Source organism: Balaenoptera borealis (assembly GCF_965194805.1).
Source record: "Balaenoptera borealis genome assembly, chromosome: 14".
Taxonomy (NCBI): Eukaryota; Metazoa; Chordata; class Mammalia; order Artiodactyla; family Balaenopteridae; genus Balaenoptera; species Balaenoptera borealis.
In genome coordinates this window covers 58,028,928-58,050,335 of record NC_138875.1, presented here as the reverse complement: position 1 = coordinate 58,050,335, position 21,408 = coordinate 58,028,928, and the positions used below count along the sequence as shown (strand labels likewise).

The following is a 21,408-nucleotide window of genomic DNA, read 5'->3' as shown; positions in this document are numbered from 1 at the left end:
GCCATTTCCAAGTGTCCAGAAAGACATTCAAAGACTTTTGGTTTTGCTTTAATATGATTTCCTTTTGAGCTTGACATATGCACTACAGATAAAAATCTCACACAATTTGATATTTTCCTTTGGGCTATAACCTCTAGGTGACAGTCAATATTACTGAATAAATGATTCAACACCGGAATATTGTACAACAAGTCTTGTGACATTTTAAGCATGAGTTGTCATTTTTCTGGGATGATTTGTTATTGAACAAATCAGATTTCCCAAGAACATGGCATTTCTTTTTCTAAAGTAATAAGACACTTGCTGAACTTGCTTTAGGTACCTCTGCAAATCTCCGATACATTATCTTTGTTTTCCTCAAATCTCACAAGTCAATAGGTCTGAGTTTGTCTGAAATGAGAATTCTCGAAAGTAAACTTGAAAGCTCCAAGGCCCTAGAGCAATACCTTTCCGAGAGACAATTTGGCCACCTCTGCAGATGGCCAGTGTCTTTGCTGGGTGTCACAGTCCTGAAGGCCTCCTGGGTCCTGTGGCCCTGGTGAAGGGACTCTTAGGGGCAGTCCTGAGCAGCACTGGCTTTAGGAAGTCACATCTTTTATGTCAAGATTCATTGTTACCACTCAGGAAGGAGTATGACTAACTAACTAATTCTTTCATTAAAGTCACTTGGGAGCTACTGAGTAATTCAGTAAATGACAACTTTTACTTTGAAACATAACTTTGCCAAAATCAGCCTGGGATGTAGGAAACAAGAGAATAACAAGATAGACCTGTAGACAGGTAAATAGCAATTCACCCTGAGCCCTGCACCACACCACACAGGTGAAATTGGCCCGGTAAACAAGCAGATTGCCACCCTCATTACATCATCGGAGTTTGACCCTACCCTAGTCTATAATCCTCACACACAGAGAGAGGGAGAACCCCAAGTGCTAGACACAGTGGGGCAGTGAAGTGTACCCCATTTGGGCTATTAGGGGAGAAAGAGTCTGGCCTTACATGATGGCTCCAGGCCCTCGTTACTGGTTGCCTGTGTTTTCCTACCACCTTTACAGTCTTATCTGCCCAAGGAGGAAAGACACAAAAATATGGAGTACGTGACCCAAGTACATAATGATGTTCCTGGTTCGTTCAAAAAGTGCCATTCTGGGAAACCCACATGGAGGTGACAATAATTACAGTCACTTTATAAGGCAAGTTATTACCTTTGAAATAACTGATCTATAGAAATTGTTGAATTAGACCCTGTCGGATTATTCCTTAGAACACATTAAAAAATGAAGTACTATATAAATGAAGTGGAAATCACTTTATAGCAGGAACAATTACTACAAGCCGGCCTATTAAGAACGATCTTCCGTGACTCCTATTGGTATCAATTTAGTGGATGAGAATTCAGTCGTGCCTAACTGATCACAAGCAGGATACTAGCGTGGAGTCATTTTCTTTTTATGCTATCAGAATTCAAGAATTCAACTATAATAGCGAGTAATGGGGGAACTTTTAAAGCAACCCAGACTAAGTGAAAAGGTGATCTACTTGAAGAAGTGACCAAGAAGAAAATTGTTTGTACCCACTGTCAACTGGTCTAAAGCAGATATGAACAGGATAAAAGCAGAAAAAGTATAATCAGATGGAACAAAGAGTAAAAGATAGGTACATTTGGAATAATTCTTGTTTTTCAGTTTTACCTAGACTGGCCTCATTGGTGCTACAGCAGCTTTTGTTATTTCCAGCTTTTGATATTTCCCAGAAGCCAATATCTCCTTTAGCCCTGAGACCACAGTCAGGGAACAAGGAGGAGTAGCCGTCTGGCATCCCATTCGCACCCAGCCATGGGGCTCCCTCTGGGTCTCTGGAGCAGAATCCTCAGGGAGCTGATTGGACTGAAAAGCCAAGAAAAGAGCTCCAGGGTCCTGACAATGGGAAGAAAGGTCTTTGATATCTCAGGTGGACTTGAACAAAAGACCCGGGTCTGCTGAGGAGAGGATGCTTGCTCGTTGGAGGCCAGGGACACCTGGGGACTTAATGTGATTATGAGGCACGCATCCTTCACTGCTCTGCAGACGGACCTCTGATATTGGTAAAGCAGGAACAGAGATATCAGAAATATCAGTACTGCTCCCCTAGTTGTCGTTGATACAGCAATTTAAGATTCACTCACCATGCCAGGCACTGTCATAAATCCTAGAAATACAAAGATGAATACCATAGTTTTTGTGATCCAGGAAGTGACAGTCTGCTGGGGAAGGTAAACATACAACACAATAAAGGATGGATGGGATAAAGGGTAGCGAACAATAACAGAAATAAAGGATGAAGGACAGGAGTGATCATGGGGTGGACAGGGAGGGGATTACCATGGAAGAAGTGCTTGAAGCTGATCTTGAAAGATGAGTAGAAACTCTTCCAAACACCTGGAAAAAGGAAAAGACGCAAGAGCAGGGCTAGTCTGAAAAAGTCTGAGGAGCTGTAGTTGCGAGAGCGTAAGCTTCATTGGCCAAGAGGAGAGGGAGGGGCAGGAATCAGAATTTGGAAAGCCTAGGAGGTTATGCTGAGCAATTCGCACATAACTTACACGTGCTGGAGTGTCCTTAATTTAAGCAGAGGGAAAAGATGATCATATCTGCATTTTAAAAGTTGATGGCAGTGTGGCGTGTGAAATTGGAAACAAACAAAACTAGCTTTGGGGAAGCTACGGATAACAACCCATTTGTGCCTGCGGTTGCGGGGGTGGAACTGAGGGATGAAGGATGAAAGACATCTAGGAAGTCTGTCACCCAATTTCAGGATGTACGGGGCTCCTGCCACCAGCAGTATTTGTAGAGGAACGCACGCGTGTGGGCGTGAGGCGGGGGTGGGAGCCAGTGGGCAGAGAAAGAACTGCAAAGGCAACTCAGGAAACTGACTTGGCTTTCACACGCCCCACTCTGACCACAGCTGCTCCATCACCTCGCCTCCTCTCCGACTTCAGCCCACCCACCGCTCCCCTTTTGGTCTCCACCCTCACCATTCCCCCAAACTGCTTTTGCCAAGGTCATCAAAGACCTCCCCAATCATTCCTCATTTTCTGCACCATTTGACACCACTGCAATCTCCCTCTTTGAGATATTTTGTTTCCTTAGCTACCACAACGCCTACTCTTCTTGTTTCTCCCCTGTTTCTCTGGCTGCTTTTTCTAATTCTTTGTAAGCTTCCTTTTCTCTCCCTAGGGTTTATCCTAGGCCTCTTTCTTCTTTTCTTCTGTTTATTTGTTTCCAGCTTTATTTTTTTTAATAGATCTTTACTGGAGTATAATTGCTTCACAATACTGTGTTAGTTTCTCTTGTACACCAAAGTGAATCAGCCATATGCATATATATGTCCCCATATCCTCTCCCTCTTGAGCCTCCCTCCCACCCTCCCTATCCACCCCTCTAGGTGGTCACAAAACACCGAGCTGATCTCCCTGTGCTCTGCTGCTGCTTCCCACTAGCTAGCCATTTTACATTTGGTTGAGATATAATTGACATATATGTAAGTTTAAAGTGTACAGTGTGATGATTTGATACACATATATACATATTGTGAAATGATGACCACAACAAGGTTAGTTAATACCTCTATCACCTCACATAGTTACCATTTTTTGGTGTGTGTTGAGAACATTTAAGATCTACTCTCTTAATACAATACAGTATTGTTAACTACGGGCACCATGCTGTATATTACATCCCCAGAATTCACTCATCTTATAACTGGAAGTTTGTACACTTTGACCAACACCTCCCCATTTCTTCCACCTCCAGTCCCTGGTAACCACCACTCTACTCTCTGTTTTTGTGAGTTCAACTCTTTAGATTCCACATATAAATGAAATTGTACGATATTTGTCTTTCTCTGTCTGACTTAATTCATTTAACATAATGCTCTCAAGGTTCATCCATGTTGTCACAAATAGCAGGGTTTCCTTCTTTTTTGTCTGAATAATATTCCATTGTATATATACATGCCATGTTTTCTTTATCCATTCATCTGTCGATGGACACTTGGGTTGTTTCCATTCTTGGCTACTGTGAATAGTGCTGCAATGAACATGGGAGAGCAGTTATCTCTTTGACATCCTATTTTTGTTTCCTTCGGATGTATATCCAGAAGCAAGATTGCTGTATCTTATGATAGTTCTATTTTTAATTTTTTTGAGAAACCTCCGTACTGTTTTCCATAGTGACTGCACCAATTTACATTCCCACCAAGAGTGCACAAGGGCGTCCTTTTCTCCACATCCTCACCACCACTTGTTACATCTTGTCTTTTTATATATATATAAAATATACATTCTAACAGGCATGAGGTGATATCTCATTGTGGGTTTGATTGGCATTTCCCAGTGATTAGTGATGTTGAGCATCTTTCCATGTGCCTTCTGGCCATTTGGATGTCTTCTCTGGAAAAATGTCTACTCAGTTCCTCTGCCCATTTTTTTAATCAGATTGTTTGGATTTTTGCTATTGAATTGTATGAGTTCCTTATATATTTGGGATACTAACCCCTTACCAGATAGACGGTTTGCAGATATTTTCCATTCCATAGTTTGCTTTTTCATTTTCTTGATTGTTTCTTTTGTGGTGTAGAAGTTTTTAGTTTGATGCAGTCCCCCTTACTAATTGCTGCTTTTGTCACTTTGCTTTTGGTGTCATATCCAATAAATCATTGCCAAGATCCATGTCAGAGTTTTTTCTGTATGTTTTCTTCCAGGAGTTTTACAACATCATGTCTAATGTTTAAGTTTTTTATCCATTTTAAGTTAATTTACATGAGTGGTATAAAATAGAGATCCAGTTTCTTTGTTTTTCATGTGATTATCTAATTTTCCGAGCACCATTTATTAAAGAGACTGTCCTTTCCCCATTGATTATTCTTGGCTCTCTTGTCAAATATTAGTTGACCACATATGCAAGGGTTTATTTCTGGGCTTTTGATTCTGTTCTGTTAGTCTACGTGTCTGTTTAATGCTAGTACCATACCGTTTTGATTATTACAGCTTTGTAATATAGTTTGAAGTCAGACAGTGTAAGGTCACCACCACTGTTCTTGCTCAAGACTGCTTTGGCTATTCGGGGTCTTTTGTGGTTCCATACAAATTTTAGGATTTTTTTTTTCTATTTCTGTGAAAAGTATTCTTGAAATTTTAACAGGAATTGCCTTGAATCTATACTTGGCTTTGTGTAGTATGGACATTTAAACAACATTCATTCTTCTGATCCATGAACATGAAATATCTTTCCATTTATTTGTGTCTTCTTTTATTTCTTTCATCAAAGTCTTACAGTTTTCAGCGTACAGATTATTCACCTACTTCGTTAAATTTATCCCTAAGTATTTTTATTGCTTTTGATGACATTGTAAATGAGATTGTTTTCTTTATTTCCTTTTCACCTAATTTGTTGTTAGTATATAGAAACACAACTGATATTTGTATGTTGATTTTGTATCCTGCAAATTTACTGAATTGGTTTATTAGTTCTTCTAGTTTTTGGTGGAGTTTTTAGGATTTTCTACATATAAGATTATAGCATCTGCAAACAGGGACAATTTTACTTCTTCCTTTCCAGTTTGGATGCCTTTTATTTCCTTTTCTTACCTAATTGTTTGGGTTAGGACTTTTAGTACTATGTTGAATAGGAGTAGTAAGAGTGAGCATAGTTGTCTTGTTCCTGATCTCAGAGGAAATTTTTTTAACCTTTCACCAGTGAGTATGATGTTCACTGTGGGCTTATCATATGTGGCCTTTATTATGTTGAGGTATGTTCCTTCTATACCCAATTAGTTAAGAACTTTTTTATGAAGGAATGTTGAATTTTGTTAAATGTTTTTTCTGTATCTGTTGAGGTGATCATATGTTTTTATCTTTCATTCTATTAATGTGGTGTATCACATTGAATGATTTGTGTATGTGGAATCATCCTTGCATCCCAGGGATAAATCTCACTTGATCATTGTGTATGATCCTTTTAATGTTCATTGGATTCTATTTGTTAATATTTTGTTGAAAATTGTTGCATCTATATTCATTAGGTTATTGGCCTGTAGTTTTATTTTCTTACAGTGTCTTTGGCTTTGGTATCAGGGTAACGCTGGCCTTGCAAAATGAGTTTGGGAGTGTCCCCTCCTCTTCTATTTTTTGGAAGAGTTTTAGGAGGATTGGTATTAATTCTTTAAATATTTGGTAGAATTTACCAGTGAAACCATCTGGTCCTAGATTTTCTTTTTTGGGAAGTTTTTGATTATGGATTCAATCTCCTTACTCATTATTAGTCTGTTCAGGTTTTCTATTTCTTTATGACTCAGTCTTAGTAGGTTGTATGTTTCTAGGAATTTATCCATTCCTTCAAGGCTCTCCAATTTGTTGGTGTTCATAGTAGTCTCTTACAATCCTTTGTATTTCTGTGGTATGTATGTAATGTCTCCTCTTTCATTTCTGATGTTATTTATTTAAGTCCTCTCTTTTGTCTTAGTCTAGCTTAAAGCTTTGTCAATTTTGTTTATCTTTTTAAACAACCAGCTCTTCGTTTCACTGATCTATTATCTTTCTGGTCTCTATATCATTATTTCTGCTCTGATTTTGTTATATGCTTCCTTCTGCTAACTTTAACAAACTTAGTTAATTCTTCTTTTCCTACTTCCTTGAGGTGTAAAGTTAGGTTGTTCACTTGAGATCTTTTTTCCCTTAATGTAGGCATTTACCACAATAGACATCCCTCCTAGAACTGCTTTTGCTGAATCCCATAAGTTTTGGTGTGTTGTGTTTCCATTTTCATTTGTTTTGAGATTTTTTAAATTTCTTTTTTGATTGCTTCTTTGATCCATTGATTGATCAGAAGTGTGTTGTTTAATTTCCCCACATTTGTGAATTTTCCAGTTTTCCTCCTGTTACTGATTTCTAGTTTCATACCATTATGGTAAGAAAAAATACTTGGTATAATCTCAATTTTTAAAAATTTCTTAAGACTTGTTTTGTGATCTATCCTTGAGAATGTTCTGTGTGCACTTGAGAAGAATGTGTTTTGCTGCTGTTGGTGGAATGTTCTGTGTATGTATGTTAGGTTCATTTGCTATAAAGTATAATTCAGATCCAGCATTTCCATGTTGATTTTCTGTCTAAGTGATCCATCCGTTGTTGAAAGTAAGGTATTCAAGTCCCCTACTATTGCATTGTTTTCTATTTCTTCCTTCAGATCTTTTAGTATTTGTTTTATATATTTAGATGCTCCAATGTTGGATTCACATATATTTGCAATTATTATATCCTCTTGATGAATTGACCCCTTTATTATTGTATAATGACCTTCTTTGTCTTTTGTTACAGTTTTTAAGTTAAAGTCTATTTACCTGATATAACTATAGCTACCACTAATCTCTTTATTTTCCCTTTGCATGGAATATCTTTTTCCAAACCCTCAATTTTAGCCTATGTATATCTTTAAAGCTGAAGTGAATCTGTTGTAGGCAACATATAGTTGAGTCTTTTTTTAAAATCCACTTAGCCACTCTATGCCTTTTGATTGGAGAGTTTAATATATTTGCCTTTAGAGTAATTATTAATATGTAAGGACTTACTAATCCCATTTTAGTAATTGTTTTCTGGATGTTTTGTAGTTGTCTTTTTCCTTTCTTCCTCTCTTGCTATTTTCCTTTGTGAATTGATGATTTTCCATAGTGGTATACTTTGATTCTCTTCTCTTTGTCTTTTGTTTATCTACTGTAGGTTTTCTCCTTTTTAAAAATATTTAATTAATTAATTAATTTATTAATTTATTTATTTGGTTGCGCTGAGTCTTAGTTGTAGCAGGCATGCTCCTTAGTTGCAACTCGTGGGCTCCTTAGTTGCGGCATGCATGTGGGATCTAGTTTCCCCACCAGGGAGGGAACCCAGGCCCCCTGCATTGGGAGTATGGAATCTTAGCCACCGTGTCACCAGGGAAGTCCCTGTAGGTTTTCTTCTTTGTCATTACCATGAGGCTTACATAAAGCATTCTATAGATTTTACAGTCTATTTTATGCTGATTACAACTTAACTTTGATCACATACAAAAACTCTATCCTTTTACTCCACCCCCCCCTCCATATTTTATGTTGGACATTATCATATGCTTTGAGGCAGCACCCAGTATATGATGCCATTTCTCTAACTGCTGGCATATATTGGTCTGGAAATGAAGAGGTGGATGTGGGAGTGGCTTCTCTCACTATTAAACCTAAAACCCACTCCCAGAATTTTTGCTTCTAATTCCTACACACCTGGCTTCTGCTGGTTTCAAGGTCTTACTTCCTAAGGGAGGAATGCTTCCACCAGGAGACACAATAAAAGGATGTGTTGGATTGGAAGTAGAGTCTGCCATCTGGCCATTTCAGGTCCTATGTCCCTGAACTAACAGAGACTAGTTGGGGAAATTGATTCTGATAACCAAGTCAGTGCAATGTCAATTTCTACTATGAAATGGCATCAGCGAATAAAATCTGGACATGAGAAGACTTTCCCTGGGGGCACTTCTTACTACTTCCCTGTCCATTTATAAAAGTTAACAGAAAACCACTGCAACCCAGCAAAGACAGAACCATTAAGAACTCAAGCCCTTCAGAAATGAAACTTCAGATTACTTCACCAAGTAAAAATTCCCAGCTAGCTTAGGTACTGGTTGAGGGCCCAGGAACCATGGAATTGTTAGTAGAATAAAATGAAATTATTATTATCAACTACAGCCTTGCAGTCAGTAATAGAAATGAAGACTATAGCAGTGAGGCATATTTTTCTTGCTTGTTTTTATGACTTTGCATATTTTGAATATTTTTGCCATCCTCCTCCTTTTCTATATTACTTGGTATAAAGAAATTTCATGGTTGTTGACTTTGCAGTTTAGTCTTTGCATTATAGCATACTCAGGTGGGCTTGTAAATGAGCTAGGAAAGCAGTTAGTTAATAACACACAGAGGGACTTCCCTTGTGGTCTGATGGTTAAGACTCGGAGCTTCCACCACAGGGGCACAGGTTCAATCCTGTTTGGGGAACTAAGATCCTGCATGACGTGCTGCGTGGCCAAAAAAAAAAAAAAAAAAAAACAAGCAAACCAAAAAACTCCCAGAGGTGGATAGATATGTAACTGGTGGGATTTTATACCTTTCTTTCTTGGATATAGGTGATGTCTTAGTCTGCTCAGGTTGCCATAACAAAAGACCACGGACTGGGTGGTTTAAGCAACAAATAGTTACTTTCTCACAGCTCTGAAGGCTAGAGGCCCATTATCAAGGTACAGGAAAACTTGGTTTCTGGTGAGTGCTCTCCTTCTGGTTTGTAGATGGCTGCCTTTCACTATGTCCTCACATGGCCTTTCCCCAGTGCATGCATCAGGGGATAGAGGGAGACCTTCCTCTTGTTATAAGGCTGCCAGTCCTATTGGATTAGGGCCCCACTCTTAGGACTTCACTTAACTTTAACTACCTCCTAAAGACCCTGTCTCCAAATACAGTCACACTGGGGGTTAGTGTTCTTACATGAATTTTGAGGGGGACACAATTCAGTTCATAGCCAATGAGAACATTTTCATTTGTACCAGGAACATCTTGTTGGGAAGAAGTTGTTGTCATTATGGGGAAGTTTAAATAAAATCAAAGAATGCGTACAGACAATGCCTCTTATAAATATAGATGTAAAATTCTAAACGAAAAAATAAGTAAATCAAGTCCAAGTCATATAAAAATAATTCATCACTAACAAGTTGGGTTTATTCTAAGAACACAGGTTGTTTTAACATTCGAGAAGTAATGACTACAATTCGTTTCTTTATTTTAATAAAGAAAAAATCATATATGGTCATAAAAAAGATAGACAGTAATGCATTCGATAAAACTCACCATCCAAGGTCAATACTTTTTGCAAACTATTAATAGACAGGAACTTCCTTAATCTAAATAAAGAGTACCAAAAACCCTATAGTAAGCATTGTACTTCATGGTAAAGCAAAAGCTTTCCCTCTGAGTTGGGAACCAGACAAGGTTCTCAATCTTACCACTCTTACCACTTTAAACTTAACACTGTAATGTGTCCTAGCCAGCACAGTAAGGCAATAAACAAGCAAGCAAACAAATAAATGAAATAAAGAAGAGGCATAATGATTGGAATAAAAAAATAAGTGTTCTTTGCAGAGGACATAATTATGCATGTCAAATCCAAAATAAGACAAAAACTATTAGAATTTAGCAATATCATCAGGTACCCAAATGTATTCCTTCATACCTGCAGTAAACAATTAGAAAATATAATTTTAAATGATTTAATTCAAAATAACATCAAATATATGATATTTTAAAGAATAAATCAAATGAAAACTGTGTAAAAACCATTGCACCAAAAACTAAAAAACGTTATTGAGACCTAAATACATGGAAGGGACATAACATATTAATGAGTTAAAGACTTGGATTAATTGATTTAAGACTTGGAACTCATATTAATGGGTTAAAGTTAAGGAAGTCAGTTCTCCCCAAATAGTTATGGATTTAATAAAACCCCATTAAAAAATGCTAACAGGTTTCTTTTGTATAAAAACTTACAAGACAGTTCTAATTTTATTTGAAAATGCAAAGGGCCAAGAATACTGAAAAAAATGTTGAAGGGAAAAAACAGGAGGACTTACTCTAGGGGAGAAAAAGATTTATTATAAAGCTACAGTAATTAAGGGAGTGTTGTTTTTCTGCAAGGATAGCCAAATACACCAGAGGACAGAATCTACAATCAGGAAAGGAATCTACAATCAGTGCTACACTTACATGGATGATTGATTTATGAAAAGGTCACACAGCTGAGCAGGGTGGGAAAATGACCTGTTCAATAAAAGGTTTTGGGACAACTGAACATCCAAACATACAAAATAAATCCTGACCCCTACATCACAATATACACATAAATCAATTCTAGGTGAATTTTAGATATAAATGTGAAAGGAAAATATAATACAAATTTATAGCATGACATAAAGAAAGGCTTCATCAACAGGGACCATAATACTTATAAAGGAAAAGTTGAATAAGTGGAACTGCATTTAAAATAAGAAATTTTATTCACCAAATTCACCACTGTGAGTTTAAAAACAAAGCAGAAAGTAGGAGCATATGTGTAGCAATGGACTTTAATTTAGAATATATATTTTTTAAACTTCTACCAAAAAAAAGGAAAAACAGCCCAGAAGAAAAACGGAGATGGGCACTTGAATAGGCACTCCATAAGAGAGGCTACCCAAATGGCCAAAAGACACATGAAAGTGTTGAACACCATCAGTAAAGAGGAAAATGCAAATTACAACAACAATACACTGTACATTACACACATATACATCAGAAGGGCTAATTTTTTTAAATTTTATTTATTTTATTTTTTTAATTTTTGGCTGCACTGGGTCTTCGTTGCTGCACACGGGCTTTCTCTAGTTGTGGCGAGCAGGGGCTACTCTTTGTTGTGGTGCGTGGGCTTCTCACTGAGGTGGCTTCTCTTTGTTGCGGAGCACGGGCTCTAGGCGCGCAGGCTCAGTAGTTGTGGCACATGGGCTTAGTTGCTCCGCGGCATGTGGGATCTTCCCGGACGAGGGCTCGAACCCGTGTGTCCTGCGTTGGCAGGCGGATTCTTAACCACTGTACCACGAGGGAAGCCCTGGAAGGTGAAGTCTTAACCCCTGGACCACCAAGGAAGTTCCCAAACCCTTAGGATTTTGGAGCAAAGCCCTGGCATCCTCTGCAGACAACTACTCTCCTTTTGAGAAATAGCTTTCGGTTTGCTACTGGGCCTTCGTAAAGGCTGAACAATTAACCATGGGCCATCAAGTTATTGTGTGACCCTGTGCTACCCATCATGTACTGTGGGTGTTGTCTGACCCACCAAGCCATAAAGTCGGGGGTTCACAGAAGCACCCCACCATCAAGTAGAGGTGGAATATACAAGATTCGGCTCAAGTAGGCCCTGCAGGCACAAGTAAGTTACATGAAGCAGTGGCCCAAATGCCCATGGTCTCCACTCCTGCTCTCCCAGCCTGTGCCTATAAGGAGTGAGGATTTCCCTACAATCAGTTGACAGAGAGAGAGAGAGAACTTGGATCAGGTTTATAGATGGTTCTGCACAATATCCAGAAACCACCCAGAAGTGGACAGCTGCATTCTGAAAGCCCTTTCCAGGACATCCCTAAGGGACAATTTTGAAGGGAAATCTGCCTGGTGGACAGAACTTTGAGCAGTACACCTGGTTGTTCATTTTTCTTGGAAGGAGAAACGGCTAGATGTGCAATTGTACGTTCTGAGCTGAATTGTATGTATTCATGGGCTGTGGCCAGTGGTTTGACTGGATGGTCAGGGACTTGTAAGGAACATGATTGGAAAATTGGTGGCAAGGAGGTTTAAAGGAATGTGAGGAGACCTCTCTGAATGAATGAAAAACATGAAGATATTTATGTCCTATGTGACTATTTATCAAAGGGTGACCTCTGCAGAGGAGGATTTTAATAATCAAGCAGACAGGATGACCCCTTCTGTGGATACCAGTCAGTTTCTTCCCCCAGCCATTTCTGCCATCCACCAATTGGCTCATCAACAAAGTGGCCCTGGTGGCAGGGATGGGAGTTATATAAGCAGCCAGCAAAATGGACTTATACTCACCAAGGCCAACTTGGCTACAGCCAATGATGAGTGCCGAGTCTGCCAGCAGCAGAAACCAAGTCTGAGCCCCCAGATGGCACCATTCCCAGGGGTGATCAGCCTGGTGGCAGGTTGATTACATTGGTCCACTTCCATCATGGAAAGCGCAGTGTTTTGTTCTTACTGGAATAGACGCTTACTTGGTATACAGATTTGCTTTCCCTGCACGCAGTGCTTCTGCCAAAACTACCTTCTATGGGCTTCCACAGTGCCTTACCCACTGTCATTGCCTCTGATCAAGGAACTCCAGCGCAAATGAAGTGCAGCAGTGTGCCCATGCTCAGGGAATTCATTGGTCTTAAGATGTTTCTCACCATCCTGAAGCAGCTGTCTCCATAGGACAGCGAGATGGCCTTTTGAAGACTCAGCTATCATGTCAGCTAGGTGGCAATACCTTGCAGGGTTGGGGCAGGGTTCTCCAGGAGGCTGACCTTGTCCTGAGTCAGCATTCAATAGATGATGTTCTTTCTGTCCTAGCCAGGATTCACAGGTCCAGGCATCAAGGGGTGGAAATGGGAGTAGAACCACTTACTATTACCCCTAATGATATAGTGGCAACACTTTTGCTTCCTGTTCCCATGACTTCATGCTCTGCTGGCCTATAGGTCTTACTCTAAAGGGAGAAATGCTTCCACCAAAAGATGCAACAATGATTCCATTGAACTGGAAGATAAGATTGCCACCCAGCCAGTCTTGCCTCTAAATCAATAGACAGAGTAAAGAGATACTGTGCTGTCTGGGGCAATGGATCCTACGTCCCAAGGGAGAAGTGGATTGCTATTCCACAAGGGAGTAAGAAAGAGTACGCCTAGAGTATTGATGAGCCCTTATTACTACTGTGCCCTGGAATTAAAGTCAATGGAAAACTACAGCAACCCAATACACGCAGGAATACTAACGGCCCAGACCCTTCAGGAAAAAATGTTTGTTTTACCCAACCAGGCAAAAAGCCACAACCAACCGAGGTGCTTGTTGAGGACAAAGGAAATATGGACTACGTTGTGGGAGAAACCCTCGCACATTGCTTGTAGGAACGTAAATGGTTCAGCAGCCTTAAAAGACAGTTTGGCAGTTCCTTAAAATGCTAAATATAGAATTATCAAATGACCCAGCAATTTCACCCCTAGCTATACACTCAAAAGCATTGAAATCATATGTTCCCCATACACACAAAAAAACTTCTACGCAAATGCTCATGGCAGCACAATTCATAATAGCCAAAAGGTGGAAACAATCCAAATGTCCATCAGCTAATGGATAAATAAATATGCTATATCTATACAGTGAAGTTTATTATTTGGCAATAAACAGGAATGAATTATTGGTACATGTTACTACATGGGTGAACCTTTAAAATATTATGCAAAGTGAAAGAAATCAGTCATGAAAGACCATATATTGTATGATTCTATTTATATGGAAAGTCAAGAATAGACAAATCTATAGAGACAGAAATTAGACTAGTTATTGCTCGTGCCAGAAACTCCCTATATTTTCATCATGGTAGTGATTCCATGACTGTATATGTTTGTCAAAACTTAAAAAACTTAACACTACAAAATGTAAATTTTATACTATGTAAATTATCCTTAGTAAACCTGAGTTTTTAAAAGAGACAGTGACTTTACCATACCATATTCCAGTCCACTCACGTAACAATTATAAGTATTGATAGATACTCCCTATTTTACAGATAAGGAAACTAAGGCTCAGAGATAATGAATAGTTTGCTTAAGGTCACACAGCTAATCATCAGTAGAGCAGAAGTCTGGAGTATTTGACTCCAAAGCCTATAGAAGAAAAGATACATGATTGGAAATAATAGACTAAAATATTAACAGTGGTTCCATCTGTGTGATGGACTATTTTCTGCTCCTTTTCACCGGACATATATATAGAGAGAGATTTTAATAGTAAGTATGTACTTTGACAATCAAGAAAAAAATCCTATAAAACCAAAAAAAAAAAAAAAAAAGGTAAAAACGTTCACTTCTGGTAATTCTACAGATACAGTCACACAGTATGTGCAAAATGATATATGTATACTTTTCTTCATTGTCACATTGTTTAAACGGACTTGACTCTAATTTGAAGACTCCAAAGCCAATATTTCTAGAAGTGTTTCTTTTTAAAAAAAAAAAATCTATGCATACCAGTTTGACAATGAATTTTTAATTGTATTTGCATAGCTGTTTTATGCATAGCTGAATATGAAATTGAGTCAAGAAGGTAGGCAAAAATGAGTAATTTCAGTACTAAACAAATGACAGAAGAATTTAAAGTTTTTACTGCTGTTTGCTTCACACCTGAGAAAAAGTTAAGGCAACCTCCACAAATGAGGAAAAGTCCTGAAGGTGAATTTGACACTGTAGTGTCAGTATTAATTAGCATTTATTAGATGAAGTGGTAATGATGCCAAAATAGCTAATGAAAAAGCTTTGTGTGAATGCCCTGAATCCTCAGATCTGTGAATCAGATTTCTGAAAAACTGATTTTGTTCAGAATGGTGGTACCTTTTCTCCTCCCAGGAAACAAATGCCTCTGACAGGTGGGTGTTGCCAGACAAAACTGACTTTTTCCCACTTACCCGCTTCTCCACAATTTTAAGACACAGAAAGAAATTGAATCCTGCTGAGAATTCTGTTCTATGTTAATAGTTTTCAAACGTTACTCAAGAACTCGTTCTAAGGAACAAAAGCACTTAGAAAGCACCGTACCATCGGGTTCTGGGGCTTATTTAAGGGGGCAATCAGTTAAAACAGTGCTTCTTTTAATGACGTAATAAGAGCAAAAGATAAAGTGTTGCTACCCGGCCTTCGAGTCTAGTCTAGTCTTATCCTTACTCTGCTTTATGAAATTCACCCATTCCTAGTATTACTGAGTCCAAGCTTGTATTGGTCACCACACGACAGGCCATTAAATGGAGAGACAAGGTGTTGGGACAAGGAATAGTGACTTTATTTGGAAAGCCAGCAGACCGAGAAGATGATGGACTAGTGTCCCAGGAACTAGCTTCCCCTTCGTTCGTACAGCTGTCCGTATAGGTCTGGTCACAAGGTGCCTATAAACCTCCAACAAGAAAATTGTATTCTCTGTTCTGCAACTTTTTATCTCTGTATGAATGGAAGAGTGTTACATGTTTATCATCAGAGAGCCTAGAGAATGGGCTACCACGTTTATTTCAGGCAATAGGCAACATTCTTTTACAAAACGTGCAGAGCCAGGGTGACTAAGCACAGGCAAAAGAGCACAAAGTTAAAGCTAAAGGAAACAGATCTAATATGGATTCAGGTTTGTTCTTTTCTGTTACACTAGTACCTTAGTTTCTAATTGACCAGATGATTGACCTTTTTAATTTTAATCTTCCTAGTAAATTCTGCTTCAAAAAAATATAAAAGTATACATGCTTCCTATAGTCAGGGAAACAATGCAAAACCAAGAAAACCCTTCCAAGCTCTGCCCCTCATTTTTCCCACCCACCTGTCCTCAGGGACCCAGTTTTGATAGCCTGGTGTGTCTCTCTCCATATATGGGAAGGATAATTTTAGTAGAATGAGAATATTACTTAGCATCTTATCTTTCTTATTTCAAAATTCATGGTGGATATTCACCCAGGTCAATGGCTATGAAGTGAAGTCATTTGAAAAATAACTGCATGTTATCAGTCACTATTTGCTGCCTACTTAACAGCCATTCTCCCCTGCTTCCCTGTAAAAAGAACCTTGATTTCATTCAGGTATTAAGTGAGCAGCAATGTGCTTAGGTAATGCCGGCCACTCCCCAGTCCCAAGGAATGAATCATGGTTGGTCTATAATGTAGGCACTCTATCACTCATAGTCACCCATCCCCTTGTTTGCTTGTTTGTTTCTATACAGTTTTTATTGAATATAATATTAATACAGACAAGCACTGACCATGAATAATGACTACCAAGCAACATATCCATATACACATCACCCAGATCAAGACATAGAGCATTACCAGCAACTCAGAAGCCTGTCTCAGGCATTACCCTCCCCCAAGCAATCAGCATTTGCTGTCTATAACCATAGATTAGATTTGCCACTTTTGGAACATTATATAAATTGAACAATACTGTATATATTCTTTTGTGTCTTGATTCTGTTGTTCAACACTGTGTCTGGGAGATTCATCCATGTACATTTGTGCCCATTACATTCTCTCTTCACCATCCTCTGTCTTGAGTTCTTGAGACTCTTAGGATCTCAGTTGACTATTGATTTCCCATATCAATTCTACAACATGTGGGAGCAAAGTCATATTCCACCTTCCTCCGCCCCACCTACAGAAGCAGAAAGCTGATTACCTTCACCCTCCTACCTTCTTCTTTTAAGCACTGCCTTGAACATAAGGACATCTTCCCCCTTGGCCAATCCCCTATTCTCCAGGAGCCATTGTTTACCTCTTCTTCCTTCTTTTACTTCCTCAAACCAGGTGTTGAAATATCTTACTTTGGTTATTTTTCATGGGGTTTCTGAATGTCCTTCTACTCTTTTCCCCATCCCCTCAACCCAGGGAACGTCTTCAATGCCCTTCTACTCAAAGTCAACTCTGGTAACACTTTCTAGAGACATACCCGTGACAGAGACCACGTAGTTAGTATACATTACCCTGGAATCCATTCTCCCTCCTTTTTTTTCCAGTACAGCACATGGCTGCCCACCCACACACTACGTTTCCTTATATTCTGGGCAGCTTGATGGGGCCATGTGACTACGCCCTCACCAATGGAATCTGAGTGAACTGATCGCACATCATCTCCTTAGAGATTTGTCTTCTACTATTTTTCTTTCCTGCTTTTTTCTGACCACATATGTGGTACTGTGAGCCAGTTTTTACCATATAGATGAAGATAATACACTACATTCTAGAACAGCACTGTTCAAGCAAAATATAATGTGAGCCACAAGTGTGATTAAAGATTTTCTAAACAAAGAAAAAATGGATAAAATTAGATTTAATAACATATCTTACTTGACCCAATGCATCCAAAATATTATTTCAACATGCAGTCTATATAAAGTTATTAATGAAATATTTGAATTCTTTTTTCATACGGAGCCTTTGAAAACTGGTATGTGTTTGTACATGTATTGCAGCATGTCCTAGTTTGAACCAGCCACACTCCAAGAGCTCAATAGGAACTCATGGGTAGTGGATGCCATATTGGACAGAGCGGTTCTAGAGCATGGCAGAACGAGAGGGCAGAAGGAAGTTGGGTCTCTTGTGTAGACCTGCCCAGCCTCCCTGGACTATCTGGCTACAGCTATTATATGAGAAATAAATTTCTACCTTGTTGGAGCCAGGGGTTTTTTTTTTTTGAGTTTCTTCATCACAGAAGCTTAGCCTGTATCTTTACTAACACTCATATTCACATTTAAACACACACTGATAGTACTTACACCCTCTTTGAAAACTCCTACATTCAAGGCAGCTAGAAGCTTTATACAATATTTAAAATTTAAGGAATTTTATCTGAAGAAGCTCTGGAAATATCACATGGGGGAAATAGCTGGAGGGCCAGATATTCCATGGTAAACTAGGTCCCAACCCCATCTCGTTTTCATTTTACAGTTTTCTATTAATCCCATGCCTTCATCTGCTTCTCTTTAACATTTTTATTTGGAAAATATTTTGTAAGAACTGTGTAAGACAGAATTAAAAGTGATACACTGAAAATACGATAAAGACCCAAAGAAGAGTAAGTGAAGCACAAATAAAGTTGAGGTACTTTAGAGGTCAGGCGTATGAAATTAGGGTAAATTGACTTGCTTAAAAGAGAAAATCACGGGACTTCCCTGGTGGCGCAGTGGTTAAGAATCCACCTGCTGATGCAGGGGACACGGGTTCGAGCCCTGGTCCGGGAAGATCCCACATGCCACAGAGCAACTAAGCCCGTGCTCCGCAACTACTGAAGCCCGTGCTCCTAGAGCCCATGCTCCGCAACAAGAGGAGCCCCTGCTCGCTGCAACTAGAGAAGAGCCCATGTGCAGCAATGAAGACCCAACGCAGCCCCCAAAAATAATAATAATAATAATAATAAATAAAATTTTAAAAAGTAAAATAAAAGAGAAAATCATTGAAGCAGATCATTGAACTTTCAAAAACATTGAAAAGTTTTGCTATATTCCAGATAGTGGGCTAGACCAACAAAGACTGGCCCAGCAAGAAAGACTTTTTGTGGAGAAGACACTGGCGCTGAGTCTGAAGCATGTGTAGACTCGAGTCAGCTGACATGGGGAGCAGAGGAATTTAGCAGAAGGAGAAGGATGTGCAAAGTCCCTGGGTGAGTACCAGCATGAGATATTCTGGAGACCACAGGCACTTGTTCTGACAAAAATACAGAGTGCAACAGCACAGAGTGGCTGGAGGTGCGATCAGTGCAGTATGTAAGTGATGGCTCTCAGAAGGCTTTGCGGTCCATGGCGAAGAGCTGCACTGTATCTTGTCGGTGCTCTGGAACCTCTGAAAATTTTCAGTGTGGCGTCTCAGAGGTGGTTGGTGGTGATGACAAGATCAGATCTGCCTGATAACAAGCGTGACATTACAGAGGTGGAACTGATACTGATTCAATGCCCAATTATAATGAAGGTGAAAGAAATGGTGAATTCAAGGATGGGGTTAAGGTTTCTGATATTGGTGGTAAAGTGACTGCTGGTCCCTCAAGTTGAGAAGGACATAGAGGGTTTAGAGAGCAGGATGACTAGTTCGGTTTTGGAAAAATGAAATCTAGAAAGTTGGTAAATTTATCCAACCAGGGAAGAAGAGCCTGAGACACTACCAGGTGGGAGATCAACATTTAAGGTGGAGACAGAGAGAGAGGGAGATTCTAAAAGCCAAGGGAAAGGACATTTCAGTGCAAGTGCTATTAGGCATGAGGACTAGAACGTGTCCTCTGGCTTTAGCAATAAGGCAGGTGATAATTTGGAGAGGGGTGTTCACTTGGGGTGGCCGGGGCAGAAGCCGGGTAAAAGTGAATGAAGGAGGGAATTGAAATAAAGTGGGCATGATTGTCACAGACCACCCTTTCGAAGAGCTTAACTCAAGAAAGGAAACGGCCCCTCAGGACACACAAGGGAGGGTTTTTAAAAAATAATAGATTATGTAAGCATTTTATGCTGAAGAAATCCTCAGTAAAATGGAAGAAAGTTATGTCTCATAGAAATGCTAATCAGTGGAGCATCGTCCAGGGAAAGATCCCTCCTCTACAGAGACGGGAAGAGGAGATCACTTGTGGCGGCCGTGAGTCTGCAGAGCAGGCAGAAGGCAGGGACCCGAGGGGTTCTCTGTTCTCTCTAAACTGAGGGAGGACCTTTGCCGCATGAAGGGGGAGGCTGCTTGCTCTGGATCGGGGGTGGCACCCACCTTCTCAGTTGCGACACTTTCTCCCGTGCTTCTCAGCTGCCTGGGGGCGGCGACACAAAGATTAGAAGAGTTGGGTTGATTGAGGGTTAGGGCTGTGCTAGGTAGATCTGGGGGGAAAGATGGGCAAGGGAAGTGAGGGTTTGGGGGAAAAGGTAATTAAATTAAGGTTCTTTGGAGCGTCATAGGATAAGGAGCTTAGTCTTGTTCAACGTCTTCATTCCATAAAGGGAGAGGATGAAGAACTTGTCCAAAATCAGAGCTCGTTGCTGGTAGAGTGGTGTCCAAGATTTAGAACTTCTGACCCTCTGTCTTTTCCGCTGCACGAACTGAGGTGTTTCTGTGCCGGCTCTGCTCTGCCGCATACTTGCCCTTGGGCACTAACTTTCAGGGTGGATTATTAGAACCCAGTCACCAAGCATCTGGGGAAAGGCAGGTTTGCTTTGCCTCTGACCTTGCTTTTGAGCATTACTGAGTCACTGGTTGCTCCACGCAGACACGGGCTGCTTGGATTTACCTATTAGCGTGTGGAAACCTTTCCTCTTTCTGCTGGTTTCGAGCAGACACCCAGGAAGCACAGGGTTAGTACAACAGGGAAGGAAACTGGACAAGAGACAAAGCCAGTGATTGTAGAGTCCCCCCACAATGGAGAACTTCTAAAATCTTTTCCTATTTTTCTCCAGTCACCACATCATCTTTTCTAGTGCCAATTCCTTTCATTCCACTTTGAATATTTCCCCTTTGATTTTACTGTCTTCTTTGTTACAAGAAGAAATCGCCGTTACTGGGATTATGGCTTTTGTGAAACAGCAAGGGACTGGCTCCTTGCTGATACTGACACAGATATTTCTATCACCATCCTCTTGATTGGCTACTCGCTGAAAACGTATCATCGAACCTCTGATCCAATCATTTTCCGAATTGAATGTAGGCTCAGTCTCTCCCTTTCTCAGTGGTTATCAGGCTAAATCTGAAAAAGAAAAGGACCCACTACCAATTAGAATTATTCTTAAATATGGGGGATACATATTTCAAGTACTTTACTTAAGCTTAATTACAATTATATAAATGATCTCAGATCACTATTAAAATCATTTCCACTCCAACAAATGAAAGGCATCCTTGAAGTTACAGATCCTCAAATAATATGAATTAGGAATACTACAGAGACCTTTAAAAATAAGAAAATGACTATAGAAACGGGGCTGATAACACTGTTTAAAGGCTTACATTGGATTAATGTTTTATTTTGTTGGACATCTTTGCACATTCAGCAAATAACAATACAGGGTGCTGAGTTAAATTTG

The 21,408-nt window shown here is 39.6% G+C and overlaps 1 protein-coding gene and 1 long non-coding RNA gene across 7 annotated transcripts in view; both read right to left on the bottom strand.

Moving 5' to 3' along the window:
- The window catches only part of LOC309610605, a 716,737-nt gene that overhangs the window by 109,793 nt on the left and 585,536 nt on the right, over positions 1 to 21,408 (bottom strand). The window lies entirely within an intron of this gene.
- Positions 6,004 to 21,408, bottom strand: part of LOC309610569 (uncharacterized protein) — a 29,089-nt gene continuing 13,684 nt past the window's right edge. For all 6 annotated transcript variants that reach the window (XR_014234021.1, XR_014234022.1, XM_082353628.1 and 3 more), the window contains one exon: positions 6,004 to 21,071. Coding sequence is in view for 1 of the 6 variants with exons in the window: in XM_082353628.1 (XP_082209754.1) it covers positions 21,066 to 21,071 (6 nt within the window). In the remaining 5 variants the exon portion in view is untranslated. The remainder of the gene's footprint in view (positions 21,072 to 21,408) is intronic.